This window comes from Saccopteryx bilineata, chromosome 1 (assembly GCF_036850765.1).
Source record: "Saccopteryx bilineata isolate mSacBil1 chromosome 1, mSacBil1_pri_phased_curated, whole genome shotgun sequence".
Taxonomy (NCBI): domain Eukaryota; kingdom Metazoa; phylum Chordata; class Mammalia; order Chiroptera; family Emballonuridae; genus Saccopteryx; species Saccopteryx bilineata.
The window spans coordinates 103379258-103401697 of record NC_089490.1 but is presented as its reverse complement, the minus strand read 5'-3'; the positions used below and the strand labels follow the sequence as shown (position 1 = coordinate 103401697).

General features: G+C 39.4%; 2 protein-coding genes across 14 annotated transcripts in view; one reads left to right on the top strand and one right to left on the bottom strand.

The window, feature by feature from the left end:
• Positions 1-944: 944 nt before the first annotated feature.
• SYCP3 (synaptonemal complex protein 3) lies at positions 945-13670 on the top strand. 8 transcript variants are annotated; one of them, XM_066262874.1, is made up of 9 exons: positions 945-982; positions 1073-1138; positions 2001-2147; positions 2533-2599; positions 2775-2809; positions 5364-5481; positions 6267-6366; positions 10821-10919; positions 13384-13526. In XM_066262874.1, the coding sequence occupies exons 3-9, from the start codon at positions 2021-2023 to the stop codon at positions 13510-13512; spliced, it is 675 nt and encodes a 224-aa protein (XP_066118971.1). In that variant the 5' UTR covers positions 945-982; positions 1073-1138; positions 2001-2020; the 3' UTR covers positions 13513-13526. The 8 variants fall into 8 exon arrangements, with proteins under 8 accessions (XP_066118971.1, XP_066118942.1, XP_066118952.1 ...); XM_066262845.1 differs by having other exon boundaries at positions 964-1083; positions 2020-2147; XM_066262855.1 differs by having other exon boundaries at positions 964-1083.
• Positions 13520-22440, bottom strand: part of CHPT1 (choline phosphotransferase 1) — a 37041-nt gene continuing 28120 nt past the window's right edge. For 2 of the 6 annotated variants that reach the window (XM_066262830.1, XM_066262792.1), the window contains 4 exons: positions 20720-20878; positions 20189-20314; positions 17043-17153; positions 13520-13696 (listed from right to left, as the gene is read on the bottom strand). In XM_066262830.1, the coding sequence (XP_066118927.1) occupies positions 13652-13696; positions 17043-17153; positions 20189-20314; positions 20720-20878 (441 nt within the window). In that variant the 3' untranslated portion in view covers positions 13520-13651. Of the gene's footprint in view, positions 13697-16037; positions 16089-16932; positions 17154-20188; positions 20315-20719; positions 20879-22440 lie in introns of all 6 variants that reach the window. The other 4 variants (XM_066262803.1, XR_010729485.1, XR_010729483.1 and 1 more) reach the window with 4 other exon arrangements.

Genomic DNA, 22440 nt, shown 5'->3' with positions numbered 1-22440 from the left:
GTTATGAAAAAAGTAAAGGGCAGAATACTACATAGAATATGGTACAATCTTCTGTACCACCCAAACAAACAAAACTAAGCAGGGTTGTATAAGGACACATATATGTGCTAACAAGACTTAGAAAATGAGAGGGGGGCAAATATTTACACAAAATCGTGGATAATTTTTAAAAATATCACTAAATGGAAAATGAGGGACTGGGAGATAAAAGATTTCCTGAGGAGATTCAACACGTTCTGGTAAAAGTTTACTTCACAAATTAGGTAGTGTATTCATCATGTTTCATTATTTACAAATGCTTTTGCAACTTTCAAATATTACAAAAAAAATTTTTTTATTTTTTTTTTTGTATTTTTCTGAAGCTGGAAACGGGGAGAGACAGACAGACTCCCGCATGCGCCTGACCGGGATCCACCTGACACGCCCACCAGGGGCGACGCTCTGCCCCTCTGGGGCCTCGCTCTGCCGCAACCAGAGCCACTCTAGCGCCTGGGGCAGAGGCCAAGGAGCCATCCCCAGCGCCCGGGCCATCTTTGCTCCAATGGAGCCTTGGCTGCGGGAGGGGAAGAGAGAGACAGAGAGGAAGGAGGGGGGGGGAGTGGAGAGGCAAATGGGCGCTTCTCCTATGTGCCCTGGCCGGGAATCGAACCCGGGTTCCCCTCACGCCAGGCCGACGCTCTATCGCTGAGCCAACCCACCAGGGCCAAATATTACAAAATTTTAACATTTAAATTTTAAAAAAGGAACTGGAAAGCAACAGGCTTCAATCATATCAGCTACAAGTTGCGGCCCCGCAAGGTGTTCAGGATTGGCAGTCTCGCCATAGGTCACACGTAGGGGCGGAGCCCCGCGGTTCACTACACGCATGCGCGCTGCGACCAGCCAATCAGAAATACTCCTGGGAGAGGCGAGGCTGGCTTTTTCCTGCTCGAATTCCGAGTTACCTCAGAGGAGCGTCGCGGAGGCGAAGCTGATACCTCGCGTGAGGAGCTAGGGTTGGGGAGGCTCGAGGTGCCGGGGACACCCATTGGAGACCTGTAATTGTGGTCCTCGGCCATTGGATTTTTTTCAGGTGTTTGGAAGGTAGGAGTTTGTCCAAGGCGAGAGTCTGAGGCAGAGGTTACTTTTGGTCTGTAAGGTAAACCTTTCTCATTGGTTCCATCTGAGGCCTGTGACAGAAAAATAAGGTCAGGGCCTTGAACATGCGAGGGGGCCCCGGGGCGGCGAGGGGGTGAGGGCGGGCGAGGGCCCAGGGCGGCGAGGGGGTGAGGGCGAGGGGGTGAGGGCGAGGGGGTGAGGGCGAGGCCCCCAGGCGGCGAGGGGGTGAGGGCGAGGGGGTGAGGGCGAGGGGGTGAGGGCGAGGCCCCCAGGCGGCGAGGGGGTGAGGGCGAGGCCCCCAGGCGGCGAGGGGGTGAGGGCGAGGGGGTGAGGGCGAGAGGGTGAGGGCGAGGCCCCCAGGCGGCGAGGGGGTGAGGCCGGCGAGAGGGTGAGGGCGAGGGCCCGGGCCGGCGAGGGGGCGAGGGCGAGGCCCCCGGGCGGCGAGGGGGCGAGGGGGCGAGGGCGAGGGGGCGGGGGCGAGGGGGCGGGGGCGAGGGGGCGGGGGCGAGGGGGCGGGGGCGAGGGGGCGGGGGCGAGGGGGCGAGGGCGAGGGGGCGAGGGCGAGGCCCCGGGGCGGCGAGGGGGTGAGGGCGGGGGGGTGAGGGCGAGAGGGTGAGGGCGAGGCCCCCAGGCGGCGAGGGGGTGAGGCCGGCGAGAGGGTGAGGGCGAGGGCCCGGGCCGGCGAGGGGGCGAGGGCGAGGCCCCCGGGCGGCGAGGGGGCGAGGGCGAGGCCCCCGGGCGGCGAGGGGGCGAGGGCGAGGCCCTCGGCGGCGTCGGGGCGGGGAGAGTGGCGGGCGGAGCGCGACGGGCCGGACAGCATGCCCCTGGCCAGTCCTGTCAGCGTGATTTCACGTTGAGATTGAAACGCAGGAACTGGTTTTGAGAGATGTGTATGTTAAAAGTCAGAAAACACCTGAACAGGATGCCCTCTCGAAGAAGCCATCCCGGGAAGTCGGGGAAGACGGCGGAGAATCAGGTTGTAAGAGCCCTTGACTTTGATCAAGAAGATAGAAAGTGTCTGAGTGGTTCGGAGGAGGATGTCGCCGACGGTACAGTATTTCTGACTCTGTGCAGTGGCCGTGCCCTGTAGTTCATTCGTGTCGAACTCACTGCATTTTAAACAGTAGTGAAATGTTGTCAGGCATTTTAATGCCCCTCATGTTTCTCATTTGGAGTTAGAGTAACATCTCTTGCCTTTGCATAGTACTTGGCTTACTATGACATTAACACAAGAAAACTTGCAAAATTGTTCCTTTAAAACGGTCCCGGATCTTGTCTTAATTCTCCCTGACCTGCAGAGACGTATTGCATTTTGTATGTCCTTTAATTATGTTGGTACTAAAAGACCTTAAAATTAAGATATATTACTTCATTAAAAATTGCCAGATACTCTATTTCAAAAATGTTTGTATTTTTTTTTTATTGTCAATGCAGCGAAGACTCCAGCAATTGATAAACCTGGGAAAAAAAGGACTTATGCAGAAATAGTTGAAAACATGGGGTAATGTGTTCAAAGTAATTTTTGCCTGTTAGATAAAGTACTTTAAGAATAAATTCTACTTTGACTGTCCAATGAGTTTATATGTAAAATACTACATGTATGATATTTCTTCTAAAACAAACATGGTATTTTATGGATCCTTAATTAAAAGTTTTAAAATGTAATTTCTTCACAGGGATGAAGTACAGAATATGCTGGAAAAATTTGGAGGTAAGTTTTAAGAGGTACTTACATTAAAAAAAAAACAACTTCTAAAAAATCAAGACTCATTTAATGCCTTGATCTCATAGATTTGATTTTCTGTAAGTATACTACATGATTCAGCTTCATAGATTCCCTTAACTTTTTCCAGTTGTTGATGTAAAGAGTGCAAATGGTACTAACAAGGACGAGTACTAGAATAGTGTATTTATTTTACACATGTGTGAATTTAAAGGACTGTGGAATTTCAAGACAAACTGGATGGGAAAACTCTCTGCCTCTCTTTGAATGAACTTTTGCACTCTCTTCCACAGGCTAAGTGATACACACATACACATCTGTATATGTCAGTTTTCCATTTTCTCGTTTGGTTATTTTCTATGACATTCCTTTGTAATGTTCTTTAGCAGGGGCCATGTAAATTGAAGCCTTTAAAATAACTCTTGTTATTTTTACATTTTAAAACTATGTAGTTAAAAAACAGCCTTACTAGCTAGTAAGAGATATTTAAAAGTTCATAAACTTTAAATGGTTTGTCAAATGTCAATTAACTATGTTAGGGGATATAGTACTCAAAAAAGAATCAATATTTGGCTTTGCTATATTGCTTATTCATACAATCAAGTCTTTTTTGAAAGTTTTGCTCTATTTTGTGGTGGCAAAATGCTTGTTTTGCAATTTTATATATTGTTACTGATGGATATTGGAAATACAGAACATTTATATAATAACTAGCTTCTTGGTTACTGAAAAAGTAACTATTGGTAGTAGATTCATATAAATGTTTAGCAAAGCATTATTTAAGTATTTAAAATTTTTAAGTACTTTGGATTAAAATGTGCTATAAAAAGCTCCATGGAAGTAGTCAAAGGTGTCTTAAATGAATTTATGTAGATACTTACTTAAATTATGATTTTTCATTGCTTGATCTTTGTCTAACTTAGTAAATTATATGCTTAGAGTATCACTGACTACATTTTTTTTAAATCGTTTTTGAGTAGTTCCTTTATTTTTTATTTATTTATTATTTTTCTTTTTATAGAGAGAGAGAGAGTCAGAGAGAGGGATAGATGGGGACAGACAGGAACGGAGAAATGAGAAGCATCGATCATTAGTTTTTCTTTTTTTTTTTTTTTTTTCATTTTTCTGAAGCTGGAAACAGGGAGAGACAGTCAGACAGACTACCGCATGCGCCGGACCGGGATCCACCCGGCACGCCCACCAGGGGCGACGCTCTGCCCATCCTGGGCGTCGCCATGTTGCGACCAGAGCCACTCTAGCGCCTGGGGCAGAGGCCACAGAGCCATGCCCAGTGCCCGGGCCATCTTTGCTCCAATGGAGCCTTGGCTGCGGGAGGGGAAGAGAGAGACAGAGAGGAAAGCACGGTGGAGGGGTGGAGAAGCAAATGGGCGCTTCTCCTGTGTGCCCTGGCCGGTAATCGAACCCGGGTCCTCCGCACGCTAGGCCGACGCTCTACCGCTGAGCCAACCAGCCAGGGCAATCATTAGTTTTTCATTGTGCGTTGCGACATCTTAGTTGTTCATTGATTGCTTTCTCATATGTGCCTTGACCGCGGGCCTTCAGCAGACCGAGTAACCCCTTGCTCGAGCCAGCGACCTTGGGCTCAAACTGGTGAGCCTTGCTCAAACCAGATGAGCTCGAGCTCAAGCTGCAACGTCAGGGTCTCGAACCTGGGTCTTCCACATCCCAGTCTGATGCTCTATCCACTGCACCACATTTTTAAAAATAATTTTCTTATTCTCTGATTCAACTATTTTCATCATTTTTTGAGTTTTAAAAATAGTTTTCTATGTTTCATATAATGAATTCTAACAGTAATTCATCTAAATGTATTGCTTCAGTTGTAGAATATTTATGAATTTAGAAATTATAGCCTTTGTGTTTTCTTTTTTTTTTTCCTTTTTACAGAGACAGAGAGAGAGCCAGAGAGAGGGACAGATAAGGACAGACAGACAGAAACGGAGAGAGATGAGAAGCATCAATTATTTTTCGTTGAGACACCTTAGTTGTTCATTGATTGCTTTCTCATATGTGCCTTGACCACGGGCCTTCAGCAGACCAAGTAACCCCTTGCTCAAGCCAGCGACCTTAGGTCCAAGTTGGTGAGCTTTTGCTCAAACCAGATGAGTCCCCGCTCAAGCTGGCGACCTTGGGGTCTTGAACCTGGGTCTTCCGCATCTCAGTCCCACGCTCTATCCACTGTGCCACTGCCTGGTCTGGCTATAGCTTTTGTGTTTTCTCATGAGGAAATTAAAGTCTGTACTTGAGACCATTTTTTCTTTTTATTCTTTTTAATCATCTATAAACTTCAATCTCTAGCTAGGAAAATTAGAATTAGGATACTAGTAACTAAAAGTTTTTTCTCAGGAAAAAAGCAAGCAAAAAGCAAATCTTGCTTTTTGATATGCGTGTTTTAAAATTTAACTTTAAATGTTCTTCTGAAATTGTTGAACCAGCTTTACCTGTATTTATTTCAATATGTGGGGAAAATATGTAATTTTCTTCAATATTACATTTCAATGAATATCTATTTTCAATATAGCTGGCATTAGCAGTGCCATTCTTGCAAAGAAAAAGAGACTAGCAATGTATACCAAGGCTTCTCTCAAAACCAGTAATGAGAAAATTGAACATATTTGGAAAACCCAAAAAGATCAAAGGTATGGTTGTTGGTTCTTTCACAGCCACAACATTTTTATCATTTCATAGTATTTATTAATGCAAGTTATGAAAAATACTATTATATTTGTTTCGGGTTTCCAGTAAAAAATATATTTCGCTTAATTGTTTTCTAATCTCACTCCTGTACAGAGTTGAAATATATTTCCTAGAAAGAAAATAAAAGTGATCTTTACCCCCTTTTAAATAAAAATTGAGAGGTTTTTGTTCTAAAGGTAATTTGTATTTGTTATAGAAATATACTGGTTGAATAAAAAGTAAATGTCATAAAACCATTAAACTTGTGATAGTTAACTGCTTAGCAGTATAAAAGAGCAATCTTATACTGTAAATAATTTGTATATGTATTTAAGCTGAAGGAACTATTCTTTTGTATAAAATCATTATACCAAAATGGGAAAAAATTAATTGAAATATGTCTACTTGACAGTCTTACATGGTAAATATAATAATTTCATTGAATCTACATATCAGAACCCATATTCAGTAGGAGAAAATGAAAAATAAACTGCTTGGCAGTAAAATGCAGTTTCTAGAAATTTTATGTTAACAATAAAATTTTCTTAGTTTTCATGCGAGAGGGCTTTTCTGTTAGCTGGATAGAATAAATACTTCTGGAATCAATTTTCCTTGTTGGTTTCGTATCTGAAATTTTCAAGTGCTTTTATTTTTTTACTTATAGTATAAATTATGTAAAGTCAATTTTGTTTTGAATTTTTTTCATATTGTTATGAAGTATGACAGTATTTGTTGTCATGTTTTACAGGCAGAAGCTTAATCAGGAATATTCTCAGCACTTTTTGACTTTGTTTCAGCAATGGGAGATAGATGTGCAGAAAGCTGACGAACGAGAAGAAAAACTAGCTGTTAGTATCATGATTAGCTTTATAATTAATTAATCTATTTATCCAAGTGTCAAGTAGGAATGGAGAGCCTGGCCTTTTAGGAAACCCATAGAACTTAGCCAGGTTCCATTACTCATTGCTGCCTATATGTTTGGTTCTGCTTAATGGTAAAATAGACAAGTAAAGGCACATACCATACTCATAAAAAGTTTATGGTGTTTGCTTCCTATATTGTTTGGGATTCTTTCAGTTCCAAGAGATAGAAATTTGTCAATAAAAGGATTATTGGTTTATATAAAACGGGTCGGGAACCTATGGCTCGCGAGCCAGATGTGGCTCTTTTGATGGTTGCATCTGGCTCGCAGACAAATCTTTAATAAAAAATAATAATAACGTTAAAAATATAAAACAGTCTCATGTATTACAACCCATTCATTTCCTACCACTCATGTTCATGGTTGCGGGTGGCTGGAGCCAATCACAGCTGTCCTCCAGGACAACACCAAATTTTTATTGGATAATGTGTAACATACATGGGTTGTTGTATGGCTCTCACAGAATTACATTTTAAAATATGTGGCATTTATGGCTCTCTCAGCCAAAAAGGTCTCCAACCCCTGATATAAAAGAAATCCAGGGTGGTTTAGCTTCAGGCATAGATGGATGGGGGTGGGGAAGGATTGCTCATATAGAATCCTCTTGGCTCTGTTTGCAGTTCTTAGTAGGCTCTTTCAGTGTGGTAAGCATGATAGCTTCTTGTAATCTCAGACTCAACTACAAGTTTAGTAATCCCAGTGAACTAAGATAGTCTTTCTCAGTAACTCTGGCAGAAAAGTCCTCTGGAGGAATACCATTAATCAATTTATATTGTTTGCCCATTATTGAACCAGTCAATATGGTCAAAACATGGTTTACTCTTTTTAAAATTTTTTTTAGAAAGAGCTATAGGAAGGGAGACAGATGAGAAGTATTAACTCATAGTTGCAGCACTTTAGTTGTTCACTGATTACTTCTTATACGTGCCTTGACCCAGGGGCTCCAGCCGAGCCAGAGACCCCTTGCTCAATCTAATGTCCTTGGGCTTCAAGCCAGTAACCATAAGATTATGTTTATGATCCCACACTTAAGCTGGTGAGCCCATGCTCAAGCCATTGACCTTGTAGTCAAACCTGGGACCTCAGCGTCCTAGGTCAATATTGTATCCACTGTGCCATCACTGGTCAAGCAAAACATGTTTTACTCTTATGTTACCTATTTCTATGGGAGATGGAAGTCACTTCCACCTATATAAGATAACTACATTATTCATCCTTTCATTGTTTATAAAATTATTACACATTTCTTATGAGAGCTAAGGTTCTATTTATATTAAATAATTTTTAAGGATTGGTTGATCAGCTCAGCTCAGGAAATGTAAGGTTTAAGATGCATATGAGACCCTGGCCAGTTGGCTCAGTGGTAGAGCGTCGGCCTGGCGTGCAGGAGTCCCAGGTTCAATTCCCGGCCAGGGCACACAGGAGAGGTGCCCATCTGTATCTCCACCCCTCCCCCTCTCCTTCCTCTCTGTCTCTCTCTTCCCCTCCTGCAGCCAAGGCTCCATTGGAGCAAAGATGGCCCGGGCGCTGAGGATGGCTCTGTGGCCTCTGCCTCAGGTGCTAGAATGGCTCTGGTTGCAACAGAGCGACGCCCTGGAGGGGCAGAGCATCGCCCCCTGGTGGGCATGCCGGGTGGATCCTGGTCGGGCACATGCGGGAGTCTGACTGCCTCCCCGTTTCTAGCTTCGGAAAAATGCAAAAAAAAAGATGCATATGAGCCTGACCAGGTGGTGGTGCAGTGGATAGAGGTCAGACTGGGAAGCAGAGGACTCAGGTTCAAGGCTCGGAGGTCGCCAGCTTGAGTGCGGGCTCATCTGGTTTGAGCAAGGCTCACCAGCTTGAACCCAAGGGCATTGACTTGAGCAAGGGGTTACTTGGTTTGCTGTAGCACCCTGGTCAAGGCACATATGGGAAAGCAATCAATGAACAACTAAGGTGCCGCAACGAAGAATTGATGCTTCTCATCTCTCTCCCTTCCTGTCTGTCCCTACCTGTTGCTCTATTTCTCTATCTCTGTCATACACAAAAAAGGTGCATATGAAACATACCAAGGGGGAGTTAGCCCCTGGTATGTGTCTGAAGTTCAGGAAAGATACACAGGTTGAAAATACAAAGTTGGGAATTTTCAACATAAAGAGGGCCAGTGTTAAAGCCATGAGGTTGGATTAGATCACCAAGGGAGTGATTGTAAATGTAAGAAGTCTAAGAACTGGGCCCTTAGACTTCGATGTTTAGAGTTGAAGAAGATGAGGAAAAACCAGTAAAAGAGACAGAGGCCCTAGTTGGTTGACTCAGTAGGTAGAGCATTGGCCTGGCATGCAGATATCCTGGGTTGATCCCCAGTTAGGGCACACATGAGGAGCGACCATCTACTTTTCTTTCCTTCCCTTCTCGCCCTCTTCCCCTCTCATAGCTAGTGGCTCAACTGGTTTGAGCGTTGGCCCCAGATGCTAAGGATAGCTCAGTTGGTCCTAGCGTCAGCCTGATAGGGGTTGCCAGGTAGATCCCAGTCAGAGTGCATGTGGGAGTCTATCACCCCTCCTCTCACTTAAAAAAACAACAGTATGAGTGGCTTAATATTAGAAAATCACTCTAAGTAAAATGATGAAAGCCTTTTAAGGAGGATTAACTTTTTCATATGACGCTTAAAGGCCAGATAATGTACAATAGATTTGGCAATGTGAAGGTCATTGGAGTTGATTAGAATGGTTCTGAAATGCCTGGTCTGTGGTGGTGCCATGTATAAAGCTTCAGTGCTGAGGTCGCTAGTTCGAAACCCTGGGCTTGCAAGTATATATGAAAAGCAATGAACAACTAAAGTGAAGCACTTATGAGTTGATACTTCTCGCTCCACTTCCATCTTTCTCCTCTTTCTAAAATCAATATTTTTTAAAAATTGGGTTGATCAGTCTTGAATAGACTGATTTTGGTGGATTAGTGAATGCAAAAACCCAATTGAAATGAGTATAAGAATGGGAAAGAAATTGGGTGGTAGCTTGAGTAGAAAAGGAAGTTTTTTTAAGAATGGAGAACGGCATGTGTATGTACCGATAGGAATAATCTTCAGGGAAAAATTAAAAATAACAGAAAGAGGGGAGACAGTTGAATTCTTGAGGATGGATGGGGCATGTGAAGAAGTTGGCCTTAGCAGGAACCAATGATAATTCATCCTTAAAAACAAGAGAAAGTGGAGTATATGACCACAGAGAGATTTAGGTGGGTGATACAGTGTTGGGATACTGAAAGTTCTCTTTGGACTGCTTATATTTCTTTATTGAAAGAATAAAAGCCACCAGAGAGTGGAAAATATGTTGCCTTTTGAGGTCAAATGAGAAGGTACAAAATACTTTCCTGAGAGTGGACCAGTGAACAGACTTAGGAAATATAATTGCAAAGCAGTATTAAGGACCCAATTTAGGCTAATGATCATAATTTAAAGTAACAGACCTGTTACCATAATTGTGCGGTTTTTCTCCAATTATGATCATCTGCAGAATGTAGGCAGAGTAGCTCGAGTTGTGGTTTCCAGGGTTGGGGTTTAGCCAAACAAGTGTGACAGAGTAAGAAGGGAGCAAGGTATATATGCAAAGGAGTAATTATGATTGATTATAGAATTTATACTGGGAAAGAGGAATGTGAGGAGATGGAAATAGGGATAGGGGACAGTGAAGAGTAGGATGAATAGATTTTAGGTATGGATAGAGATTATTGAACTATGGTACTAAAGAGAAAATAGTAATGAGGAAGTGGTTGAATAGTGGGATATATGGAGAAGCAGTATGAGTAATGGATAGAGTCTGGATTCTGGAAAAATACTGTTTGGAATGACATTCTATTTAACCAAATTTATCTGAATTGGGAAAAATTTTTTTTTATGCTTCAGATTCCTCACTTTTGAAAGGGGGATAATAAGAGTATCTATCTCATAGAGTTGCTTAGAGGATTAAATGAGTTCATATATAATGTTTATTTAAAAGAGTTCAGAGTAGCATGCTATATTATTCATACTATATAGAGGTTATAGTTATTGGTAATGACAAATTTTAGAGTATGAGTATGTAAGGGAATGGCTAAAGTAGGGTAGAGGACAAAAATCATTGGTGGAAAGTAGGCCAAGGAACTCAAAGACCAAGATTATCTGAAGGATCATATGTGTTAATATTTAAAGCACCAAGAATTAACACATTCTGAGTATTAAGATTTCCTAGTCGGTGACTGGTAGTAGTATTATATTGCTCTATATTCGTGGTAAACATGGATATCTAAATTTTGTTATAGTACTTAAAACAAAATTTTAAAGGTATCAAAACTATTCTATTTAAGCTTTTTTTTTGTTAAAACTTTCCTCAAATTATCACATTTTTTCTTTTACATTTGTAGAATTTGTTTCAACAGCAACAAAAGGTTTTTCAACAATCTAGACTTGTTCAGAACCAGAGACTGAAAACAATCAAACAATTACATGAGCAGTTCACAAAGGTCTGTTTTACTTGGTAACAACATATTCTTATAAAACAGTTCATGTTGGTAGAAGATAATTTTTTCTAAGCTTAAGGGAAAAACATTTGCTTATGCATTTAAAATACCATTAACTATGTTCCATTTTGGATTCATTGTTTTAAAGTACTAAATGTATTCCACTTTAGGATTCTAATATTTTTGTGGGAATTATTCAAAATAGGAAATGGTAAATTGGAAATTTTACCTGAAAATGTACATATTATACATAAGATTCATACTTAATATTAGCACTTAGTGATAGTTTTCTGTTCAACTGAAAATAGAAAGCTCATAAATCATTTCTAGGTAGACTTTTACTTGTCTTTTTATCCCCAGTGTTTGTTAAATAGAAAGTACCAATTGAAATTGAACATTTTTTCAAATGTGTTATATATGTGCTTTATGACATATTTGCTTTTAGAATTATTACAATGACTAACAGTGGCTTTATATGCTAACTTATAATAATTGTAAGAGATGGCCCAGACTATATAATAGAATGAAAAAGCCAGTTGAGGATTAAAAATTTGTGGTTTGAGAATTATCTATTGACACATACGCAAATTAAGAAATTTTGGTCTGTGCAATTGACCTCTTGTTTATGTGCGTGTGTGTGTGTGTGTGTGTATGTTAGTAACTTTTCATAGGAGTTCATTGGACTCCTAAATAAACTCTTTGGGTAGGTGGTGTCACTCTTCTAAAAGAATGGGGATTTTGAGTAAACTAGTAAAATAATTTTAAGAAATATTTTGGCCTCGGCTCAGCAGTAGAGTGTCCAGCATGTGGAAGTCCCAGGTTCAATTTCCAGCCAGGGCACACAGAAGTGCCCATCTGCTTCTCCATTCCTCTCCCTCTCCTTTCTTTTTCTCTCTCTTCCTCTCCCGCAGCCAAGGCTCCATTAGAGCAAAGTTGGCTCGGGGCGCTGAGGATGACTCCATGGCCTCCGCCTCAGGTGCTAGAATGGCTCCAGTTGCAACAGAGCAATGGCCCAGATAGGCAGAGCATTTCCCCCTGGTGGGAATGCCAGGTGGATCCCAGTCAGGCGCATGCGAGAGTCTGTCTCTGCCTCCCTGTTTCTCACTTCAGAAAAAATTTTTAAAAAATTTAAAAAAACTGTAATATATTTGAACACAGTCATTTTTTTTTACTATTTATTTTTTACAGAGACAGAGAGTGAGTCAGAGAGAGGGATAGACAGGGATGGACAGACAGGAACGGAGAGATAGAAGCATCAATCATTAGTTTTTCATTGTGCATTGCAACACTTTAATTGTTCATTGATTGCTTTCTCATATGTGCCTTGACTGTGGGCCTTCAGCAGACCGAGTAAACCCTTGCTGGAGCCAGCGACCTTGGGTTCAAGCTGGTGGGCTTTTCCTCAAACCAGATGAGCCCGCACTCAAGCTGGTGACCTCGGGGTCTCGAACCTGGGTCCGATGCTCTATCTACTGCGCCACCGCCTGGTCAGGCAAACACAGTCATTTTTAAAAGTATTTCCAATCAGGTTGCTCGAATGCTCCCTAAAAACCATTTGCTGATTGATGGAAAGTTTGATCAAGTACTACAAGATTTCTTCTAAATGTTCTCACTAAATGTAACTTAGGAACTTTGGTATTATATTTGACTTCTGTATACTTTTAATTCCTTTTTGTTTATCTATTGAGATAGTATTCTTTTACCAACTCATTTGGAATTGATCCCCATTTTCTACTACATAGCCACAGCAGTTATTTTCATGCCTATTATAAAATTTTGTGTTATTTTTGTTGTTTCTTGTCATTGGAATAAGGGAATGATCATTTATTTTTAAATTTCTCCATAGCACTCAAAGTAGTACTTTTTACATAGTAGGCATTAGGATCATTATTTATTGGATGAATAGTAAATATTTATATTTGTTTTTCATAAATTGAAGAGGTATACTACAAGTCATTTTATTCCCGCTAATGAATTCTCATTACCTTGACTATTAGTCATAATAAATAGATTACAATCTGATATTTAGAAAGCTTATTAGAAATTTTCATAATTATGGTATTTATTAATTTGGGACATCTAGTCTTCTTTTACACGAGTACACAAAATAGATTTACAGTTCTGAGTATGGGAAAGTTTATTCTTGTATTATTTTCCATATGAACAACTGTAAACCTACTTTTTTCACTCCTGTATGTTCAGTATTGAAACCTTAACAGTTCATTAACCCATCATTTTGAGCAAAGTACACTACTGTTATACCTCCTCTAATAATATGATTCATATTTGACATTTTTTAATCCTTTAGTGGGTATTTTGATTTTGATCTATTACACTATTTTTATTTGGAATAAATGTACACTATTTGAATTTTTTTTAATTCCAACTTTTGAAAGTTAACTGTATCAGTTTAGAACCTAAGATGAAAAGTCATGGTTTGTAACTGAACTAGCCTTTTATGTTTTAGAGTATGCAGGACTTGGAGAAGAATAATGATATTCTACTTACTGGTGCACAGAATGAACTTAAAAAAGAAATGGCTATGTTACAAAAACAAATTATGATGGACACTGTAAGTTGTGATATTAAAAACTGAAAAAGAATTAATGTAAGCATTCAAATATTTTATTTGTTGAAATATGTTTAACACTTATCTAAAAATTAAACAGATGTTTATTTAATATTTCCTTTCATGAACAGCAGCAACAGGAGATGGCAAATGTTCGAAAGTCTCTTCAATCCATGTTATTCTGATGATTCTTTGAAGGAAGAACTTGAACCTAAGTAATATAATACAATTATAACATTAGCTAAGAGGCATGTACATCTTTAAAGTGGTTTAAAAATTCTTGTTGAAAATATTACATTGTGTTAATCATTCACTGAAGTGTTTTCTGTTAACCTCCCAATAAAATCTAAGCAGTTATGTGAGTAGCAGCAATTTCTAACTTGTATATACCAAGCTTTCTGCTTTTTAATAGTAATAGTGAATTTTTCCTTCTAACACTTGTCTAATTTAGCAACAAAGATGACTTATTTTCAGGTTTTGGATTCAGTGTATCTGTATCAGTCCCAAAGGTAAAAAGCACAGGTATATAAAGTCACATTGTTCTTTAAGAAAAAAATATAAAATGTTTTTATATGTATATCCTTTTGTATATTAAATTACACAACCAATTCTAATGATAAGATTTCAAAAGGAAACCTGTCCACTGAAATTTATTAAAAGCAAGTTTGTGTTGTAGAATAAAACTGCTAACAACCATTAAGTAACCGAATAAGATATATAAATACACATTTTAAAATACGGATTTTTGACTATCATTTCCACAAAGACATCAAAATGCTATTTAATTGGGTTTGTAGTAATGATTAAAAGCATATCATTAAAATACCTAATTACTTGTGGTTTAAGTACTTCACATCTGGCCCTGGCTGGTTGGCTCAATGGTAGAGCATCAGCCCGTTGTGTGGATGTTCCAGTTCGATTCCCAGTCAGGGCACACAGGAGAAGCAACCATCTGCTTCTCCACCCCTCCCCCTCTCATTCTCTCCTGCTCTTCCTCTCCCCCTCCTGCAGCCATGATTCTACTGGTTCACACATAGCTCCAGGTGCTGAGGATGGCTCTCAGGAGCCTCTGTCTCAGGCAGTAAAAATAGCTACGTTGTGAGTCTGGCCCCAGATGGGCACAGCATCAGCCCCAGACTGGGGGTTGCCAGGTAGATCCCCATCCAGGTGCATGCAGGAGTCAGGAGGAGAGAGACAGACAGACTCCTGCATGCACCAGGATCTGTTTTATTTTATTTTTATTTATTTATATGTTTTTTTGTATTTTTCTGAAGTTGGAAACAGGGAGGCAGTCAGACTCCCGCATGTGCCGGCCGGGATCCACCTGGCATGCCCACCAGGGGGCAATGCTCTGCTGCAACCAGAGCCATTCTAGCACCTGAGACAGAGGCCACAGAGCCATCCTCAGCTCCCGGGCCAACTTTGCTCCAATGGAGCCTGGCTGCAGGAGGGGAAGAGAGAGAGGAAAGAGAGGGGGAGGGGTGGAGAAGCAGATGGGCGCTTCTCCTGTGTGCCCTGGCTGGGAATTGAACCTGGGACTCCTGCACGCCAGGCCGACGCTCTACCACTGAGCCAACTGGCCAGGGCCACCAGGATCTGTTTTAAATAAGTCAGTTAAACTTAACTATTTCTTGCTCAAGTTGCTTTCATCGAGTCATTCAAGACAAAAATATGCCCCCCCCCAATATGCCCATTGGGAGGGGAGATTTTCTCCTGTTTTTTCCTTTTTTTAAATTCTAATTTTTGCCTCTATAACCCACCTTTATATTAGTTTTAAGGTTTTCAAAAATTTTAAAAATACACACTGATTCTCTTTTTCTAACTGATAGCTTATAGAGGAAGAAATTAGTTCTCTACTATTAACACAAACCTGATATTAGGGGGATAGTTTACTTCCTAAATTTCTGTATTTTGTAAAGCAATTTCCTTTTAAGTCCAAGTATATGTTGGAATATAAATCTTAAGTACTAAAGTTTCTAAGAAGGTCCTTATTTGAGTTTACCAATTGTTATGGAGGCAAAATAAGTACACTAGAGTTTTTCTGTATGCTTAATTCACATAAATATGTATTTTTTCCTTTAAGGAATATTATCTATCAACGTTTTCATTGTCTTAAGATATAGTACATTTTCGTTACTCCCTTATTTTTATCATTTTATTCTATGGCTTATGGTCTATAGGAGTGGTTTTCAACATTTTTATACTTGGGGACTGGTGAAAATAGAATTACTTTGGGGACTGCTAAGGCAGAAATCATCCTCAGAATAAGTTGAGTCTGACTTAAGATCACTGGGTCTATAATCTTCATACAACATCAGGGTGGTTAACTCTTATGGACCGGCATGAAATTTCTGGCAGATCCGTCCATGGATCAGCAGTTGAAAAACACAGGTCAATAGAACTGTGGGTAAGAGCGAGTCTGAGGATTTGGATCACCAAAGAGCCTTGTGGTAGTTGTTATTTACAGTGAACACTATTAATACTTTTAAGTGAGAATAGAAAGATAACAATCAGTACATAATGTACTTAGTGGTTGAATAATTGATACTTACCCCTTTTTACCTCAAATGAAATATGTTGTTGTAGCAACTTTGGCTGATGTTCTAAAGGGAAGATATTTTTGCCTTATTTTAATAAATTATTTTCTTATATCAACTGTCCTTTAAGTAGTCTTATTTTTCATAAAGGGATGTTTAATGTCCCTTTCATTTTTGTGACAATGAAATTTTAACTCAGAATATCAGGAAACAAGTTACTCTCACTGTAAAGATTCATTTGTTTTTCTGAACTAGTAAGACAAAATTGCCTTAATACAAATCAAGGAAAATTCCAGTAGCCCTTTTATAGTTGGTGTAAAACCAAGTATTTCCTTTTATATGATAGTAATTAATATGCCTCTTTTGAAAATGGCTAATAGAAAAATAACATTTGACTCACCAGAGCCGTGCTGATGACCTTTTTATAAAAACCGCCCACTTTTGCAGTGCTGGTCAACCTAGTCCCTCCTGCCCACTAGTGGGCTTCCAGCTTTCATGGTGGGCGGTAGTGGAGCAACCAAACAGCACCATGATTGGCCCACCATGAAAGCTGGAATGCCCACTAATGGGCGGGAGGGACCAGGTTGACCAGCACTGCAAAAGTGGGCGGTTTTTATAAAAAGGTTTGCCATCATGGCACTAGAGTATTATAATCCATGCATTTATACAATGTTATGAATCAATGAAAATCCTGAGTGTCTATAAGGATTTCTGAGATAAAGACATTGCTACTGAGAACTATGGAGGTTCCCTTTCTTATCCTTAAAAAATTGAAATGTTTTGTTTCTAATTTATAGATTATATTAACTCTGAGAATATCTGGTCAAAAATGTTGATACACAATAAGAACTTCACAACTGAAACAGACAATGGAATCTATAGGACTTAATATTTTATATTCAAACATAACCTTATTTGATAGTATACTAGCCTCCTGCAAAAGGGGATTTCCTTCACTTTTAGGTTCCCCTAACTGCTTCTCCTCTTTTCCTTGGGCTATTAGTCAATATGCTTGTAAACCTGTTCAGGTGCTTGATGACATGAAATCTTGAAGATATTTAGATGAAGGTATCTTGAAATTTGAAGGCACAAAGCACTAAAGTACATCATCATATCAAATGAAGAAATGACCTTTAGAAACAAGAAAGAAAATATAAACTGGATTATGGTCTGTCTCTTCTGAAGCAACAGCTATTTTTCTGCCTTTCCACCCCCAGTCTCAAACCTTAAATGAAATTTCCACACCAAAAATTAGGGGATATTTCAAAATGAATATGAAGTGATACAATAACTGAATTTTTGTGAGCAGTGGATTACATTTTAGAGTACTTATATATATTTCATATTTGGACCTCATAGTCCTCTGGAACATGTAGGGTATTTCACAATTTATAATCTGAGGCACAGCTGTAAAAGCCTAGATTAAAATACAAAAGCTGGAAGTTAACTGTGAGTCTTGACTCCACAGTCTTTCAATTTTCTACTTTGCAACAAAGCCACAAATTTCTACTAGGAGCTATTCTGTCATACACATTTCTTACTCCTTTTAAGTTAATTACAAGAAAGTAAAGGCCTATAGAAGTAAGGTGGGTGTCCCTTGCGAGGCTCCCTCAAAGTTCTGCAAGACCAAAAGAAAAAAAAGACATCATAGTTGAGGGGAGGCATATAAAAAATTGAGGAAAGCACACTAAAAATTTCCCCAAGGACCAGGGGCAAATGCTTCCTTTCAGAAAAAGGAGCCACACAGCTCTGCTAGTAGAGAGGGAATTCTCACTTATGAGAGAAAAAACTCCCTGTCATTTACTTGAAAAGTTCATGTGACCCTTTTATTTCTGAAACAACCTTTTCTCTTAAGGATGCCAAAGGGCACATGTATTTTGTTAGGTCCACATCATGTTTTAAAGGAAAATTGAACTTCCTCACCAGTGTAAGCCAAGTCAACTCATTTATTAGAAAATAACACCGAGGCCCTGACCAGTTGGCTCAGTGGTAGAGCATCGGCCTGGCGTGCAGGAGTCCTGGGTTCGATTCCCGGCCAGGGCACACAGGAGAAGCGCCCATCTGCTTCTCCACCCCTCCCCACTCCTTCCTCTGTCTCTCTCTTCCCCTCCCGCAGCCAAGGCTCCATTGGAGCAAAGTTTGCAGGCGCTGAGGATAGCTCTGTGGCCTCTGCCTCAGGCGCTCGAGTGGCTCTGGTCGCAACAGAGCAACGCCCCAGATGGGCAGAGCACCACCCCCTCTGGTCGCAACAGAGCGACGCCCAGGATGGGCAGAGCATCGCCCCCTAGTGGGCGTGCCAGGTGGATCCCGGTCTGACGCATGCGGGAGTCTGTCTGACTGCTTCCCTGTTTGTGGCTTCGGAAAATAAAAATAAAAAAGAAAGTAACACCTGGTATTTTCATTATGTTCAACAATTCTGTTTGGTAATATTTAAGTTCACTAAAAGAAACCCTACATTGAATTTTCAGATATTTTGAATAACTCTATTTCTAAAATTTAGACTGTTTTAGAGTTCTAAAATTATTTAAAGTGGACAGAAAATTAAAATTATTCTGATCTGCAAACATTTTTTAGAATATTGCCTAAAAATTTTTCAAGGATCCTACCACCATTTGAAGAATGGAAGACATTTGTATGGGCCAGGAATGGATATTATTAAATTTACTCCAGAACCCAGTATAAAGAATTATCAGATGCACCTCAATCATCCCTGCACAGAACAGATGGAGTTTTTTTAGTGCCTAAATCTAACAAATAGGGTGAGATTATTCAATTATCAAAAGATTCACTGTAGGGTTTCTTTCAGCACACTTTTTTTTTTTGTATTTTTCTGAAGCTAGAAACCAGGAGAGACAGTCAGACAGACTCCCGCATGCGCCCAACCGGGATCCACCCGGCACGCCCACCAGGGGGCGAAGCTCTGCCCACCAGGGGGCGATGCTCTGCCCCTCCGGGGCATCGCTCTGTTGCAACCAGAGCCACTCTAGCGCCTGGGGTAGAGGCCAAGGAGCCATACCCAGCGCCCGGGCCATCTTTGCTCCAATGGAGCCTCGGCTGCGGGAGGGGAAGAGAGAGACAGAGAGGAAGGAGAGGGGGAGGGGTGGAGAAGCAGATGGGCGCTTCTCCTGTGTGCCCTGGTCAGAAATCGAACCCGGGACTTCTGCACGCCGGGCCGACGCTCGACCACTGAGCCAACCGGCCAGGGCCTCAGCACACTTTTAATATGTGTTTATATTACTCTATTATCAAAAGATTCACTACAGGGTTTCTTTATATTACTCTAAATATTTGCTGAAGGCCAGTGAGGGCCAGAAGTAGGGAAAAATATAGCAGAATTGTTCAAAACCACCGTAACTGAATATCAACCATAATGATGTCTCAATAAAATAGAAAGTATAATACTTCTTTTATCTACTTTTGTGATTAGGTATACCAGCAATGATTTTCCTTTCCTTTGATGGCTAAAGCAACAGAATCCTATATAATCATTTTGAATAATGAATATTTTGAACATAAGTATTATCCATATCACTTCCTTAAGCAGGATGTGATCAATGAGAATTTAACCTTTGCTTGATGAGAGTCATCATCATAAATTATGCACTATCCTCGAGGGATATACAGATATATAGTTGTTTACTATACAGATATATAGTTGTTTACTTCTACCACAAAATGATCCCAGAGTCCTGTACTTGGTAAAACAGTCTGTTCTGTTTCATTTCCTTAATATTAGCTGACAGTTATTGATGGAATAAGTGCTCACCTTAGCTAACACTAACTCCATCTAATTTACCTGTTACCGGCTATAAACTCAGAATAATTCTAACAAGCTTGATTAAGTAAAAATCAGATACTAATAAGTATTATAGTCCTTTGGAAGAGTAAAGTAATTTTTGACATCTTTGTATTATGTATTTTGGGGAGGAGGAAAATACAGTTGTTCTTAGATACAGTTGTATTTTTAAGGACTTAGGTTGTTGGAAGTAGGATCTCCAGATATGTGGGCCATTCTATACTCAATAAAAAACAATTCACAGCTTAAAAGTCATTTTACAGAAACATTTACTGTATAGACTAGGGGTACTACCTGATATTTCACTGAAATGACTCAAGCATAGTGTTATCTGACATCTGTTAAAATAAAATCTTAGAAAAGAACTTACCATTGCTATCCATAGAACGACATATTCGTTTATAAAATTATTAAAGTACTGGTCTAAAAATAAAAGACCTGGGCCAAAAAAGACAGTGTCTTGAAGGTAAAGTTCACTTTTAGTCATGTGCGCTATCTATAAAAGAAATAAAATAATTGTTAAATTTTAAACATTTTAGCTTTTAGAACTGATAACTTTAACTTACTATTAAGAATAAAGAGACCATTTAATCTCACATTTGATATAGAAATACTCTAAAATTTAGTCATGATTCATGACTGAGTAGCTTATTAAATTTTCAAATACTTAAATTTCCTGTTATCAGAAAGTTATAATTGATAATGATAGCTTAATAAATAATTAAAAGAATCTGTCACCCTGAATATGAGATGAACTCATTCACAACTTTACTTGGAAGACAAATAGGTAACTATTTGTGTTATTCTGATGATAATACCACAAAAAAACCTACCCATTATATGAAATAGTTTCCAGCTCTGTGGTTGAGGACCAAGTATGAATCATGAAATAATTTCTTACCACCAATTTTTGTGAGACTTTAGCAAAGACACATCCAAACATTAGGGTATAAAGGCAAGGATGCTTTTCAAACACATTAGTTGCTGACTTTTTATAGATCATTATTGCCAGTATAATTATTATTCCTATGTGAAGTCCAGGTGACAAGACACTGGTGCCCTAAAGGATAAAGCAGAAAATCAGCATCACATTTTAACATTGCATTTATTACAATGCATTTTCTGAGCATCTATTTTAGGAACCAGAGACCTAAAAAAAACAGTATGAAAGGAGAATACAGACATTAGAAGTGCTTTTCAAACTTTCACAGAACTCTAGGGTTACAAAGACATAATACAGTGCTATAGATGTTTGATTTTATATGCATACACATTTTAAATTAATAACCACTAAAAATATTTTTTTACCAAGTTTTACTAAGATAAAGGCCATCAACACTTGGACTGCCAAATTAACATATTTTTATCCAGATATGTCTGACTTGGTCTCTCAGTCCCAACACCATTGCCCTTTTTCTGTATTTAGACTGCAAATGCAGTCTACAACTCATTACATTTTTTATCTATGTGAATTAGGATTCTCTCAGCATTGCTAGCCTAAACAAAATACTGAAATAAATTTGGTATTAAGACTTACTAAATATATAATCACTACTATAAATGTGCCCATTAGAAGACTTATTCTTGTTTAAGTTATAAATTATAACATGATAAAATTACAGTAATACTATAAAATCATATAATAAAACACTACACTGTATAGTAATAACAAACATTTAGACTAAAAGTGCTTTTATCTGTATTACGATTCTGTAGATTTTAATTCAAGAAAATCGGCTACACCTGACCAGGTAGTGGCACCATGGATAGAGTGCTGACCTGGAAGGCCAAGGACCCAGGTTCGAAACCCCGAGGTTGTGAGCTTGAGTGTGGGATCGTAGACATGATCCCATGGTCACTGTTTTGAGCCCAAAGGTCACTGGCTTGAAGCCCAAGGTTGCTGGCTTGAGCAAGGGGTCACTGGCTCAGCTAGAGTCCCCCAGTCAAGGCACATATGAAAAAGAAATCAATGAACAACTAATGTGCTGCAACTATGAGTTGAGGCTTCTCATCTCTCTTCCTTCCTGTCTGTCCCTCTCTCTCCCCCTAAAAAAAAAATCTGCTTAAAAAAGTTGGAAAACCACCCATTTAAGAGTTTGAAATAAACCATTTTTTAGTCATAGTATTTGATTTCTTGTCTTCCTTCAAACAGTTTATAAGTTATTTCTTAGTAAAATATTTTCAAAAGTGGACACTGATCCTTACTAAACCATATTTTTGTTAGTGAAACTCGTGTTCCAGCTCCTGTTTTAGTGCCCGTGGTTAAACAACTAGTATTCCTAAGCACCTTGTGCACAGTACTGTCCTGAAGTCAACAGACAAAATATCTCAAAAAACAAGTCAATTTTCCCAAATATATCAGAAGTTATGTAACTAAATGAGTTTCATACTTTGCTTTTGTATTATGATTATAATGTATTCTCATAAAGAGTGATAATTTATGAATTATGTGGATTCCTTTGAAATTGTCTTGAAAGCTGATTTATAAGTCATTTAAGAAGATGAGACTTTAAGTAAAAATGCTGTAATCCATGTTGATTATTCCTCTTATGTATCAGACCTAGCTCCAGATTCCTGACCTTTTTAAAAAATCAAATCCACCTTTGAAGGACAAAAAATTTG

Coding starts and splice junctions, on each gene's coding strand:
- SYCP3 (XM_066262902.1), top strand. CDS start 1,985: ATGTGTATGTTAAAAGTCAGAAAACACCTGAACAGGATGCCCTCTCGA. Junction 2,600..2,774: donor GAAATAGTTGAAAACATGGG/GTAATGTGTTCA, acceptor ATTTCTTCACAG/GGATGAAGTACAGAATATGC. Junction 6,367..10,820: donor AACGAGAAGAAAAACTAGCT/GTTAGTATCATG, acceptor TTACATTTGTAG/AATTTGTTTCAACAGCAACA.